The sequence below is a fragment of the Vulpes lagopus genome, chromosome 3 (genome assembly GCF_018345385.1).
Source record: "Vulpes lagopus strain Blue_001 chromosome 3, ASM1834538v1, whole genome shotgun sequence".
NCBI lineage: Eukaryota > Metazoa > Chordata > Mammalia > Carnivora > Canidae > Vulpes > Vulpes lagopus.
The window spans coordinates 117,963,177-117,978,126 of NC_054826.1; the positions used below are offsets into that span (position 1 = coordinate 117,963,177).

General features: G+C 42.5%; 1 protein-coding gene across 11 annotated transcripts in view; it reads right to left on the minus strand.

Moving 5' to 3' along the window:
• Positions 1-14,950, minus strand: part of MRTFB (myocardin related transcription factor B) — a 253,324-nt gene that overhangs the window by 15,559 nt on the left and 222,815 nt on the right. For 9 of the 11 annotated variants that reach the window (XM_041750781.1, XM_041750780.1, XM_041750783.1 and 6 more), the window contains 5 exons: positions 13,707-13,839; positions 11,885-12,925; positions 10,078-10,215; positions 7,030-7,188; positions 6,543-6,680 (listed from right to left, as the gene is read on the minus strand). In XM_041750781.1, coding sequence (XP_041606715.1) covers positions 6,543-6,680; positions 7,030-7,188; positions 10,078-10,215; positions 11,885-12,925; positions 13,707-13,839 — 1,609 coding nt within the window. The remainder of the gene's footprint in view (positions 1-6,542; positions 6,681-7,029; positions 7,189-10,077; positions 10,216-11,884; positions 12,926-13,706; positions 13,840-14,950) is intronic. The other 2 variants (XM_041750786.1, XM_041750785.1) reach the window with 1 other exon arrangement.

The window sequence follows — 14,950 nt, forward strand, 5'->3', positions numbered from 1 at the left end:
TAAATATTCCAATCAAAAGACACAGGGTGACTGGCTGGATTAAAAAAAAGCAAAATCCATCTATATGCTGCCTATAGGACACTCACTTCAGACCAAAAGACATGCAGATTGAAAGTAAAGGGACGGAAAAACATTTATTATGCAAATGGAAGTGAAAAAGGAAGCTCACATAGCAATACTTAATCTATCAGACAAAACAGACTGTAAAACAAAGGACACTACATATGGATAAAGGGAACATTCCAATAAGAAATAACAATTGTAAATAGTTATCCTCACAACATAGGAGCAAATACATAAAGCAACTATTAATAGACATAAAGGAAGAAACTGACAGTAGTATATAATGGTAGGGGACTTTCCACAAGAACTAGAACAAAGAATCCTAAAATTTGTATGGAACCACAAAAGACCTTGACTAGCCAAAGCATCTTGAAAAAGGAGAACAAAGTTGGAGGTATCACAATCCTCGTTTTCAAGATACAAAGCTGTACTAATCAGAACAGTATTGTACTGGCAGAAAAAGAGACACCTAGATCAATGGAACAGAATAGAGAGTCCAGAAATAAACCCATTCTTCTATGGTCAATTAATCTATGACAAATAAAGCAAGAATATACAATGGAGAAAACACAGTCTATTCAACAAACGGTGTTAGGAAAACTGGACAATGACATGCAAAAGAATGAAACTGGGTGACTTTTTTTATACCATGCACAAACATAAACTCAAAATGCATTAAGGACCTAAACATGAGACCTGAAATCATGAAAGTCCTAGAAGAAAACAGGCAATAATTTCTTGAATATCAGCCATAGAAACATTTTTGTATATGTGTCTCTTCTGGCAAGGGTAACAAAAGCAAAATTAGACTCTTGGGGCTGCACCAAGATAAAAAGCTTCTGCACAGCAAAGGAAACCATCAACAAAGAGGTAGCCTATGGCATGGGAGGAGATATTTTCAAATGATATATCTGATTAAGAGGCTAATATTCAAAACATATGAGGACGTTATACAATTCAATACCAAAAAACCAAGTAATCCAATTAAAAAATGGGCAGAAGACATGAACAAACATTTCTCCAAAGACATACAGATGGCCAATAGATACATAAAAGATCCTCAAGATCACTCATGATCAGGACATGCAAATCAAAACCATAAGGAGATATCACCTCACCCCTGTCAGAATGGCTAAAATCAAAAACACAAGATAACAAGTGCTGATGTGGAAAAAAAGGAACCCTTGTGCACTGTTGGTGGGAATATAAACTGGTGATGCCACTGGGGAAAACAGTATGGGGGTTCCTCATGAAATTAAAAACAGAATTACCTTATGATCTGGTAATCACAGTATTGGGTGTTTATGCAAGGAAAACAAAAACACTAATTTGAAAAGAGATACGCACCCTTATGTTTATTGTAGATTATTTACAATAGCCAAACTATGGAAGCAGCCCAAGTGTCCATCAGTAGATGAATGGATAAAGAAGATGGGGTGTGTGTACGCAGTGGAATATTACTCAGCCATAAAAAAGAAAGAGCTCTTGCCATATGCAACAACACTGATGGACAGAGAGGCTATAATGCTCAGTGAAGTAAATCAGCCAGAGAAAGATAAATACCAAATGATTTCACTCATGTGGAATTTAAGAAACAAAACAAAGGAAAAAGACAAGCAAAAACCCAGACACTTAAATAGAGAACTAGTGGTTGCCAGAGGGGAGACAGGAGAAGATGGGTGCAATAGGTGACGGGGATGAGGAGTACACCCAATGTGATGAACACTGAGAAATGTAAAAAATTACTAGGGATCCCTGGGTGGCGCAGCGGTTTAGCGCCTGCCTTTGGCCCAGGGTGTGATCCTGGAGACCCGGGATAGAATCCCACGTCGGGCTCCCAGTGCATGGAGCCTGCTTCTCCCTCTGCCTGTGTCTCTGCCTCTCTCTCTCTCTGTGACTATCATAAATAAATAAAAGTTAACAAAAAAATTAAAAAAAAAATTACTGAATCACTATATTGTACACCTGAAACTAATCTCACACTGTACGTTAATTATACTTGAATAAAAAAAAGAAGAGAAACTTGTATCAAATACATGCCCTGGCCATCATCACATCTATCCTTAACATGACCCATTTCCCCAAGGAGAAGTTAATTAAAAGGAAAACCCTGAGTTTGAGTAAGTAGGAAGTGCAGGTTACATAGTAGCCAAAACTAGGAGTTTTCCCAGTGAATGGTATTTTGATTTAAAGTAGCATTTAAAGGAGAAGCACCGGAAATGGCAGTGGGAAGATCCTGAGCTCACTTCCCATGGACACATGAAGTATGTAAGTAACTAAATATAGTGAGACTCATTCTGAAAATGACCTGAAGACTAACAGAACATCTCTCTACCACAGCTAAAGATACAGAGAAGGGAAGGAGGGGCAGGGATGAGGTCAGGAACCAAATCTCCAGCACAGTGATCCCCAACACTCATGAGCGTGGAGGTCCTCCATGAGGAGCAAGGGGAGCAAGCCTCACAGGGTGCACACCCCATCCTGGGGATCTGCAGTGGGTAGATGAGCTTCCATAACCTCTGGGTTTGAAAATCAGTGGGGCAAAAGACAGAAGGCTAGAGGAACTGAGATTCTGCTCTTAAAGGGCCAGAGCATTTTATCACTTGGCCTGGGACCCAGCAGAGAAGCAGCAGTTTGGAAAGTGTCTGAGTGACATGTGAAAGGGATTTACTTTTTAGGGCATGTGCTGGAAGAGAAGGATCTCTGGGAAATTTGTATATGAATATAAATACTGCTGAGAGCCAGCTCTGATACTGTCCATCTATCATATTAGCACTGCTTGCCCGGACTCACCAGGTAGACAATTTGCTCTAGAGAAAGGTGGGGCCAGCCCTGTCCACCAGCATACCCAAAGAATTGGTCTAGTCACAACAGCAGAGTACACACAGGACACCCCTGGAGTGTCTGGTTCTGGTGGGCAGCGGGGATTGCATTACTGGGCCCCCCAGGATGCCTTCTGCACAAGGCCACTACTTTTAAGACCAGGAGATATAGACGGCTGACTTAATACATGGAAACAGAGTCAGACAAAATAAGGAGACAGAAATACATTCCAAATGAAAGAACAACACAAAACCACAGAAAAAGGACTACATGAAACAGAGATAAGCAATCTTCCTGATAAAGAATTCAAAGTAATGGTCATAAAGATGCTCAGTGGATCTGAGTGAACTCAGAACTGCAACAAAGAAACAAAATATAAAAAAGAACCAATCAAAGCTGAAGAATAAAATAAATGAAATGAAAAATAAACGAGAGAATCAACAGCAGATTAGGGGATGCAGAAGAACAGGTGAGTGATGTGGAAGACAGGGTAGTAGAAATCATCCAAGCTAAACAGCAAAAAGAAAAAAGAAGAAGAAAAAAAAAAAAGGATAGGTTAAGGGACCTCTGGGACAGGTGTACTGACATTCCCATTACAAGGGTCCCTGAAGGAGAAGAGAGAAAGGGCCAGAAAAGTTATTTGAAGAAATAATAGCTGAAAACTTCCCTAACCTGAGGAAGGAAATAGTAAGGCCTAGGAATCACAGAGAGTTCCAAATAAGAAAAACTCAAGGACATCCACATAATAACTAAAATGTCAAAAATTAAAGATAGACACTTAAAAGCAGCAAAAGAAAGGCAGTGGGTTTTGTACATGGGAAGCTGAGGTTTCAGCAGAAACTTTGCCAGAAGGGAGAGGTATAATATATTCCAAGTGGTGAAAGGAAAACATCGACAACCAAGACTACTCTACTCAGCAAGACGATCATTCAGAATGGAGGGAAAAAATACAGAGTTACCCAGGCCAATAAAAGTCAAAGGAGTGCATCATCCCTAAACTGCCTTATAAGAAATGTTAAAGAAACTTCTTTAAGCAGAAAAGGCGATAACTTAGAAGAAAATGATGAAAAGAACAAGTTTCACTGGTTAAAGCAAACATATAGTCAAGGTAGTAGATCAGTCACTTATAAAACTAGTATGAAGTCTGAAAGGCAAAAGTAGTAAAATCAGTTGTATCTAAAATAAAGGATCCACAAAGTAAAAAAGATCTAAAATATGACATCATATACCTAAAAAAGGGGAGTAAAAATATTGTTACTTTTAGAATGTGTTTGGTTTAAGCTACTATCATACTTTATACACAGGATATCATATATGAGCCTCATGGTAACCACAAACCCAAATCCTGCAACAGATACCCAAAAAGAAAGAGTAAGAGATCCAAGCATACCATTAAAGAAAGTCATCTAATCACAAAGAAAAAGAACTATGAAAAGAAATACAAGAACAACCAGAAACAATTTTAAAATGGCAATAAGTACATACCTATCACTTTAAATATAAACAGACTGAATGCTCCAATCAAAAGACATAGGGTTACTGAATGCATAAAACGATAAAAATTCACATTGCCTATAAGAGACTAATTTTTTTTTAAATATTTTTTTTAATTTTTATTTATTTATGATAGTCACAGAGAGATAGAGAGAGGCAGAGACACAGGCAGAGGGAGAAGCAGGCTCCATGCACCGGGAGCCCGACGTGGGATTCGATCCCGGGTCTCCAGGATCGTGCCCTGGGCCAAAGGCAGGCGCCAAACCGCTGCGCCACCCAGGGATCCCGAGACTAATTTCAGACTCAAAGACACATACAGACTTAAAGTGAATGGATGGAAAAAGCTATTCCATACAAATGGAAGCGAAAAAAAAAAAAACCTGATGTAGCAATATTTATAACAGACATGGGGTTACTGGGTGATGCACATTAAGGAAGGCACTTGATATAATCAGCACTAGGTGTCATATGCAACTGATGAATCAATTCTACCTCTGAAACTAGTAATACAGTATATGTAGTTAACATATAATTTAGTTAAAATTGATTTTGTTATTTTAAAAAATATTTTATTTATTTATTCATGAGAGACACACATAGAGAGAGAGGCAGGGACACAGACAGAGGGAGAAGAAGCAGGCTCCCTGCAGGGAACCTGATGTGGGACTCGATCCCAGGACCCTGTGATCATGATCTGAGCCGAAGGCAGATGCTCAACCACTGAGTCAACCAGGTGCCCCACTAAATTGAATTAAAAAAAAAAACCAAAAAAAAACCACAGACAAAACAGACTTTAAAGCAAAAGCTCTAACAAGAGACAACAAAGAAGGGCACTGCATAATGATAAAGGGATCAGTCCAAACTAAGGATACAACATCTGCAAATATCTATGCACCTAACACAGGAGCCCCTCCCTCCCCCCGCCACACACACAGATAAAGCAAATATTAACAGACTAACAGGAGAAACCAACAGTAACACAGTAATAGTAGAGGACTTTAACATCCCACTTACATCAACGAATAGATCATCCAGGCAGAAAATCAATAAGAAACAGTGGTTCTGAATGACACATCAGACCAGACAGACTTAACAGATACAGATAGAACATTCCATGCCCAAACAGCAAAATACACGTTTCCAAAGAAGACATTCAGATGGCTAACAGACATAGAAAATCTTTTCTTTAATATCACTCATCATTAGGGAACTACAAATCAAAATCACCACAGATACCACCTTGTACTTATCAGGATTGCCTGTATGAAAAAAGCAAGAGATAACAAGTGCTGGTAAGAGTGTGGAGAAAATGGAACCCCTGGTACACTGCTGGTGGGAATGCAACCTGGTGATGCCAGTGTGGAAAACACTATGGAGGTTCCTCAGAAAATTAAAAATAGAGTTACCCTATGATCCAGTAATCTTACTACTGGGTATTTATTCAAAGAAAGCAAAAAAATGAATTCAAAAAGATATATGCACCCTTATGTTTATTGGAGCATTACTTATGCTAGCCAAGATATGGAAGCAGCCCAAGACGAAAGGATAAAGAAGATGTGAAGATGTGATACACACAGAGGAATATTACTCAACTATAAAAAAGAATATTTTTCCCATTTGTGACCATAGAGATGGACTAAGAGATTATGCTAAGTTAAGTAAATTAGAGAAAGACAAATACCAAATTATTTCACTTATATGTGGAATCCAAAAAACAGAACAAATGAACAAAACAGACTCAAAAATACAAACACACTGGTGGTTGCCAGAGGGGAGATGGGATACAGGGATGGGTGAAATAAGTGAAAGAGGATTAAAAGGTACAAATGTCCAGTTACAAAATAAATCACAGGGATGTAAGGTACAGTACAGGGGCTAAAGTCAATGACACTGTATTAACTCTACTAACTACATCTATGCTGGTGAGCATTTCACAATGTATATAAATGTCAAATCACTGTGTTGTACACCTGAAACTAGTATAATATTGTATGTGGACCATACTTCAATGAAAACAAACAGGATTTAAAGTGCAAACAAGGCCCCTGGCTCCGAAATTTGTGTTTTTGTCGTGGCTAGTACATCTTAGACAGAGGGTTCCACATGAGGATGACACCCCAAATGTAAGCCCGTGGTGGACTGCGGCCACTGGCTTCACTTACCTCGGGAAGGGAGGACTGGGCGCTGCGCGTCTGCTTGATGGCCTCCTCGTAGCGGGGAGGGTCTTTTGTCTTGGGGACCGGGCTCCCGAACAGGGAGTGCTGGACGACACACTGCTGGGGTGGCGGTGGTGAGGCGGGCTGAGGCAAACAGAGGGAGGTAGACGTCAGCTCTAGCAGCAAGCTTCCCTGAGCCCTGGCCCTGGCGACGTGTGGCTCTGCCCTCAGCACAGGGCAGCCCCATCACAGTATTCGTCAGTTCATGAGCCTTAGGATCTGTACGGCTCGCAAGGGACCATCTTGAGTGGGAAAGGTCATCCTTACTGTGCTAACAGCTAAGCTGCCCCTTAACAACTGTCACCACAGCATTTTGGCTGTTTTGTCCCACGCATACTGATACTTAGTCCAAGGCGAAAGTGTGGGGCTTTAGAACGCTTTAGGACGGTCGTGAGCTTGCCCAGTCTCTGCAGCCCTGGGCTCGCAGCATTACCTTATTGGAAGTGGCAGGTCCATTCTGCAGGGATGGAAGTGGTGCATTTCTGGACTGGAGAACGCTGGGGGGCGTCTTATTAACAAAGGGCTGCTGGACCCCTGGAGTGGGTGCTCTCTGATACGGGAGAACTGTATTCGATGCCGAGTTTGTGAAAACCTGTAATGAACCAATATTTTCTATTGTTTGTTTTTCTGCTCTTCCTAGCAGAGAAAACCATGTTTTAGGACAGGGGTCGGCAGATTTAAGAGCAACCAAGGGTTCAGTTTAGGGCTTGTAGGCAATGGGTTCTCCGAGGTAACTGCTCACCTCTACCCCGCAGCCAAGAAGCAGCCTCAACCATACAGAAATAAATGGATGGCACTTGGTTCCAGGAAAACTTTATCTACAGAGACAGGCGTGGGCTGGACGTGGCCCTCAGGCCAGGGGTTGCAGACCCTGATTTTCCAATGTCAACCATCCCTTTACTGAGTGGCCTGTCTTTGATGGAGGTGTAGACTGCACCTTCTGGGAAGTCAGCATTTGTTCAGTACGATATTTCTCTTAAGCGATAGCTGAATTTCTCCTGTTCCTCACAGGGTGATCTCATCTACTCTAACAGCTTTAATGTTCACCATTAAGCTAATAATTCCCAAACCCACCTCTCTTTTCCAACCTTGCTAAGTGCCGAAGCCACATTAATAACCCTTCTAAACATAAGTTTGGGACATCTCAAATTTAATATATTCCAAACTAAACTTTCCCCTTTCCTCCTACCACCTCCAGCCTCTGAGGAAAAATAATTCTTTTTATTTAAAATAATTTATTTTTAAAACTTTGGTAAATGGAGCCGTCAGTGTCTTCTGCTTTCTGCCCCCAGTGCCTGCACAGCTTCGGAATGCGTCCTGAATCAGGCCTCTGTTCTCTGCTGTCCCAATCCAGGCCCTTGCTGGTGATCACTGGAAAGCTGGCACAGCCCCCTCACTGGGCCTCCCTCCCCTGCCCCACAGACAGAGCCTTGACCCCACACCTGACGGAGCCCCAACACTCCCCGGCTCCTCTGTCCTTAGTGGTGAAACCCTCCTCTCTGGCTGTCATGCAAACCTTCTACTACCTGCCCCCTTTTCTATCCTACCAGAACAGCCACATGTACTGTGGCCACACTCAATTTTCAGGTTTCTTGAAAATGTCTCCAAGTCCTTGTAAGGCTCCATTTAGAATCTGCCCCCTTCTGAGAAGCTCACTCCTGCTCAGTCAGGGGGTGGTGAGGGTTCCCTCTGGTGGAACGACCAGGGGTTTACTTAGCCCCCATTATTAGCCAAAGGTTTTTGCAGAAGGAGAAGCAGGCTCCCTGCAGGGAGCCTGATGTGGGACTGATCCTGGGTCTCCAAGATCACGCCCTGGGCTGAAGGCGGCGCTAAAGCGCTAAGCCAACCGGGCTGCCCGCCCCTAGTATTCTAAAGGAGAAAAACTCATGCCTATGTTTGTATAGTAAATATACGCACATATTTCTTAACTGGGAAAGTATACGCACGTGCGTGTGTCTGTGTGTGTCCCTCCAAACAGTATAGCTGCTCTGGGTGAGGAGTTCTGTAAGTGTACTCCTCTTTGAAAAGGCTGAATTTCCTTGTATTTGGTACAATAATTTTTTCCTTTAAAGTGGAATTACTGATCCCCACTTCTAGTATTTTGAGACTTAGTGAACAAGTCCTTATCCTGTCTACATCCTGTTTTTCTCCCTCCTCTCTCTCTTAAAAAAAAAAAAAAAAAAGGAAACTATCTTGACATTTGAACATTCACTAAGCTTATCATTACACTATGTTATTCTGAGCCTGAAGTAAATAAAATACAGCTCTAATTCCCTGCTCACAGGGTTTCCCAGTCAGGAGATTCCACAAGAGAGCACATGGTGGTGTAACTACTGTGACATAGGCCTTACTTCTGTCTGTTGCCAGAGGGCCTTAGCCCTGACAGTTGACACTACTTTGGGCTGTGTCTAATTATTCAAGTTCTTTTTCTTTTTTAATTTATTTTTTAATTTTTTATGCAGGACTCAATCCTATTCAAGTTCTTTTATGCTGAAGATTAAAATTCTGGGATGGATAATTCTCAAGGTTTATTTATTTATATTATTTTTTTTAATTCTCAAGGTTTTAAAACAGCAAGACCTGGGGTAATGGGTGACTCAGTCAATTAAGCATCCAACTTTTGATTTCAGCTCAGGTTGTGATCTCAGGGTCGTGAGACCAAGCCCCATGTTTGGCTCCATGCTCAGCACAGAGTCTGCTTAAGATTCTCTCTCTCTCTCTCTTCCCTTCTGCCCCTCCCCACTCTCTAAAAAAACAAATTAAAAAATAAAAAATATTAAGTCCTATTTTTGAGACCTAAAGAGTTTTCTGGCAAGAAGATGTACACATAGCTCCACCTACTGGATACGAGGGAATTTTGGTAACTTTTGGGGCTGTCACATCAGAACTTTTTGGTAGGAGCATATGCAGAGGTTCCTGAACCCTAGACCAACACTGTCATTTTAAAGATGAGGAAAATGACACTCAGAATATAAGTGAATTCTGTATAAGGCCAACCACGTAGGAAGTGGGGAACCAGAATAAGCAGACCTGGGCCTTCTGGCTCTTAATCTATAAGATGACAAACTCTTTTATAAAGATCTTACTGGAGGTAAACCTTTCAGAAAGTATCTTTTTCATCTTCAAGTGTCTCTTCCCAGGGAACAGCATTTTCTTCCCCCACTCCCCAAAATGATTAATTTGAAAAGAAATTTATTTTAAACCCCAGAAAATCCTACATATGAGGATTGAAAACACACTTTTGAAACTTCTACTTGGAAAAGGGGCTTAACTGTGAAGACAAGCTATCTTTCAGTAATAAAGAATTTTCTTCCCCAAATAACTGGGTAATCTGCAGCCAGATGCCATGTGACCTGAGGCCGACCCAAGAGGAGACACATCACACAGAAGAGATGCTTCCCACGAGGAGACTGCTTTTTGGACACTGAAGAGATAACAGTACAAATAAGCAAGAGCCTGTCACCCATTAGCATTCACCAACCTTTCTAACTTGCTGAGGCTGACTGAGCACATGTGGCGTGAAAGTATCTTGTTTCTGAGGTACAGTCTGGGCTAAGCCTGAGGACAGGGTGGCAGTTGCTGTCTGAGGCTGAGTCTGGATTCCTGCTTGTGCTGGAGTCTAGGAAGCAAATAAAAAAATCAATTTAATTATCAAAATCATACTCAGAATCAAGAGTCTGAATGTGGAGACACCTGGCTGGCTCAGTCGGAAGGATGTGCAACTCTTGATCTCAGGGTCATGAGTTTGAGCCCCATATTGGGTGTAGAGATTACTAAACACACACACACACACACACACACACACACACACACACACACACATATATAAACCTTGGATATGGAATAACTGGTCATGTGGGGATTGTATCTGAAATGGAATAAAATATTTACAGATACATACTTCAATTCATCAACACATAGATTTAAGCCTTAATTCTAAACCAGAGAGTGACACACCAGACCAGTTATTTTCATGTTCTTATTTCTTCAGTGGTTATGATTTTCATTTGAAAATTTTGAGAAAAGAGAAAACTGAAATAAAGGCCTGCAGTGGCTCTCCACATACTAGGTCAGGGATTATAATAATTGTAATAGCAGCGAAGAAATCTGTGAGGCCCGAACTCCTACTTTGAAGTTGTAGGATGTGCTCCCTCTGGGGGCAGTCAGCCACGTGCTGGAGCACACACAGGCCCAGGATAAAACCCAGTTCTTGATCTGACATCAACTTTACTGGAACATTTGGTTGGAAAACAAAGGTCGAGAAGAGCTATCTTACAGAGTAGAGTAGACTTTCGATTTCACAGACACTGTAAAGGTTCAATAGGGGAATCAGAATTTCTGCACATGCCAAGGGCCTTCGGGTCATGCTTCCTAACCCCAGGGGAATAGGATCACTCCTTTCTGCCATTAAGAGTGTCCGGGGCATCAAAGTTGAGGAACACTGCCACAAACAGTTTCTGTTTACTGGGGCCCTCACACTTTGTTGAAACCTATCAAAATGCATTCCATAAAATAACTTAAGGTCAATATACAGGTTATGGAGGCATTAAAGGAGATTTCATGCCTACCAGAGTTTCATCACCTGTCTCGGCAACATCCTCACTCCTAGGGTTGTGGACACATTTCCCTTAGGTGCCCAATGTGCCTTTGGCATCTTCACCTCACTGGTGTCTTTCAAGAATTACATTTAGGAGGGACCATACAGGAGTGGGTGTAAAAGTGAAAACTCTGCAGTCAGAATTACCCAGCTCGTGGCCCCAGTTTCCCTATCTCAGTATGGATGTTATCACTTAGATCTTCTGGGAGAAGGGACGGCTAAAGGGAGTAAGCCAGTTAAAGTACATGGATGGGATGCCTGGCTGGTTCAGTCAGGAGCATGCGACTCTTGATCTTGGGATCATGAATTCAAGCCCACACTGGGTATAGAGATTACGTAAATAAATTAAGAAATTAAAAAAAAAAAACAAAACAAAATACTTGATGCTGTGACTTGCACACAAAAAGTACATGGTGACACTGACCTTTTTCATGATCCTGTAACTGGTATTTAAAAATGTTTGCATGTGTGATACTGTGTTCACCAAAGATAAAAGGTATGGAAAGTAGAAAGCACCCCTGTCTTTACCATCAAAAAATGGCCAGCTAGGAACATTTCTGAATTCTATCCTACGCCCCACACACATCTGCCACTCTGAAGCCCGGTGTGGATGCATTCGTGAGGAAGCATTAGGCAAGTCTCAGCTCTCGGCAGGCTGTAAGGCAAAGGAGTTAGAAGACACACTTCACACCTGGAGTTTGAGGCTGCCTACGGGGAGCTGCACTGAGGTGACGCCGGAGCCCTGGATGGACAGTGGCAGCAGCAGCTGAGCAGTTTGTGTGGTCAGTAAAGCCTGAGGCGGAGTGACAACGGTAGGCGGCGGCTGTCCCTGGGAACTCACGTAAAACTGCGGGACGATGCTCTGCTGCTCCGCCTGGGCCCCAGGGACCTCCTGCTTGATCACCACAGCCTTTTTGGCAACAAGGGTCTGGCCCCCTGTCGAGATGGGCGGGCCTACAGAATGGCTGGCTCCTGGGCCAGGCTGCCTGGAGCTGGAGCAGTCGCTGAGTGAGGTCTCATCCTTGACGGAAGAACCAACGCTGCCATGTTTCTGATCTGACTTGGTGGCAGAAGAGGCTGGGGTGCCGGCCTGGGGTTCTAGGGGTGGCGGTGGTGGCGGCTGCCTCTGCCCTCGCTTTTCAACCTCAAGCTGCATTTTCAGAACTTCCACAAGCTTCTGCTCTTGTTCCAGTTTCCTCTTGAGCTCCTCGATCTGCTTCTCCTTCTCCTGGAGCTTGCGGTCCTTCTCAGCTGCGTCCAGTTCCAGACTTGACAGCGTGCTGCTGGTGGGGCTCGGGCTGTCTTCACTGCCCATCACTCTCAGTGGGGACGAGCACAGGAACTGCGCTGGCGACATCATGGTCATAATTTCAGTGAAAGTGTCTGCCATGTTTGTGTCCTCAGTACCGAGGCTGGACTGTTCAGAGGGGGATGGTGAGATGGGCAGAGGGGAATTGACGTTCTCAATGTTGCTGGTGCCAGTGGGTGGCAATTCGGCCTTGAAAGAGGAGCCAGAGCTTGTCACAGAGTTGTGTAGTGTTGTTACCGGCAATGCCACAGTGACTTCTGGGTTACTGGTGACGATAGCAGATGCTGGCACAGCCAGGACACTGCCGGCAGCAACGCCACTACTGTTTATTTCCTGGTAGGGTTTCAGGCGTTCGATGAGGTCTGGTTTGGTGCCCGACACTGGAAGACCTCTTAACTTCAGTTCTGTCTTCAGTTCTGATACCTGGAAGTACAAACAAGTCACATCTCTTCTGGCATTGCAACTTCTGACAAATCTATGGGACACTTAGCCTACCTCCGTCAGTTCCCTATTCCCACACACAGGCAAGTGGACGGTTTCTCTCCTTAACCCATGTAGACACGCATGGCTACAGACCCTGAGCACTACAAAGGCCAGTGATAAAGCAAGGGCTTTTACAGGGTAATTCCTGTTATGTCTAAGGATTTAAAACCAGCAATCATGATGATAATCGGTACATTCACTGAGTTTACCATGTGCCAGACACTGTTGGACATGCTTTATTCTTTTAATTGACCTTCAAGGGAGGTGTGGGTATTATTATTAGTATTTTTATTCCTATTTCACAGAGGAGACGGGGGGAGAGAGAGGTTGACTCATTGTGGTTTGAGCCACCATGGATAACTGAAGGCTGCGCTGGCGTGGAAACCCACACACAGGCTGGCCTTGGAGATCAGATACTTGACTTACATTTTCCTGCTTCTCCCACACTTGGCAATGAGCAGGGAGGAAAAAAATCTGCCTCTGTAGTCAGAACTGGTTTGATGCCTACACATGCTATATGCTCAAGGAATGAGAATCATTATTGGACATTTTGAAATAAATTTAATGGACACAAACAGAAGGTACCTCCGTAGAGGTTATCTAATGTTGGTAAAGTTAAAAATCTACTGAAAGCTTACCTACTCATTACTAGACAAATGTGGCAAATCATTTACATTTCTGTGGTACCTGTGGGTGAGTAAACTCTACTTGGAATTATCACCTTTAAGTCATCCAAGCTAGAAGGCAGAGGTCCTGGTTTCCTCACAGGAGCAGATGTATTCTGTCTTGGTGTGTTCGGTGTGGTATTGTTCAGAGCTGAATTCCCAGTGTTGCTATTTTTGTCGTTGAGTGGCCTTCAAAAGAACAAGAAAGTGAGAGTTTATAATGAAATAATTTCTGAATTTGACGTTGTTTCTGCTAACAGTTTGACTGTTAACCCATGAAGAGAAGAAATGCCACCATGGTCAGGGGTTGGAAGACTCAGTATTATGAAGATTGCAATCAAATGAGATCTCAGTAAAAAAAATCCCTGCGAGTTTTGTTTATCTGCCTCCTTGGTAGGAATTTTGAAGGTGATTCTCAGTTTTATATGGAAATACAAAGAACCAACAAGGGCTAGAAGCAAAGCAAAGCAAGGCTGGAAGAGTCATACCACCAGATATCAAAATTCATTACAAAGTCAGTTACTAAGATTGTGTGCTAGTACAAGGGCAGAACAACAAATGGAAGAAAACAGAAAACCCAGAAACAGACCCTCACAGAGATAGCTTCTTGAGTTATCACAAGGGAAAGGGAAAAGTAGGAAAAGGGTGGTCCTTACAATAAATGGTGCTTGGCCACACTGGATATTCATACAGGAAAAAAATAGGGCTCTTGACTGACTCCTACCTCACACCATCTCAAAAGCTCAAATGTGAATTATGAAAACAATAAAGCTTTTAGAAAGCTTAGGATAGTATCTTCATGTCCCTTGGGTACGCAAAGATTTCTTAAACAGTACGCAAAATGCATTAAGATGGACACCTTTAAGAGTGAAGTCAAGCCACAGGAGAAGATATTTATAATACATATTTCTGACAAGGCCTCATATCTAGAATATACAAAAAAGCCTTACAAATCAGTAAGAAGAAGACAAACCCAATGGGACAATGGGAAAATCCTGAGCAAGCCTATCACAAGAAAGTATATCCACTTGATCAATAAACGTGTGAACAAGTACTTAGCCTCAATAGATATGAGGAAAACGAAGAAAAGCACAACAAAATAGCACTATATACTCAGCAGAACTGCTGTATGATGAATAAGACTGTGGATATCAAGTACCCAGGCATCCAAAGCTCTCAATCACAACAAGGGGAAGTATGAGTTGGCATGACCACTTTGGAGAACTGTTTTAGGCTAACTACTAAAGAAAACTTTCACCTATTTTTTGATCCAGTGGCATTCCTAGAAAGACACATGACA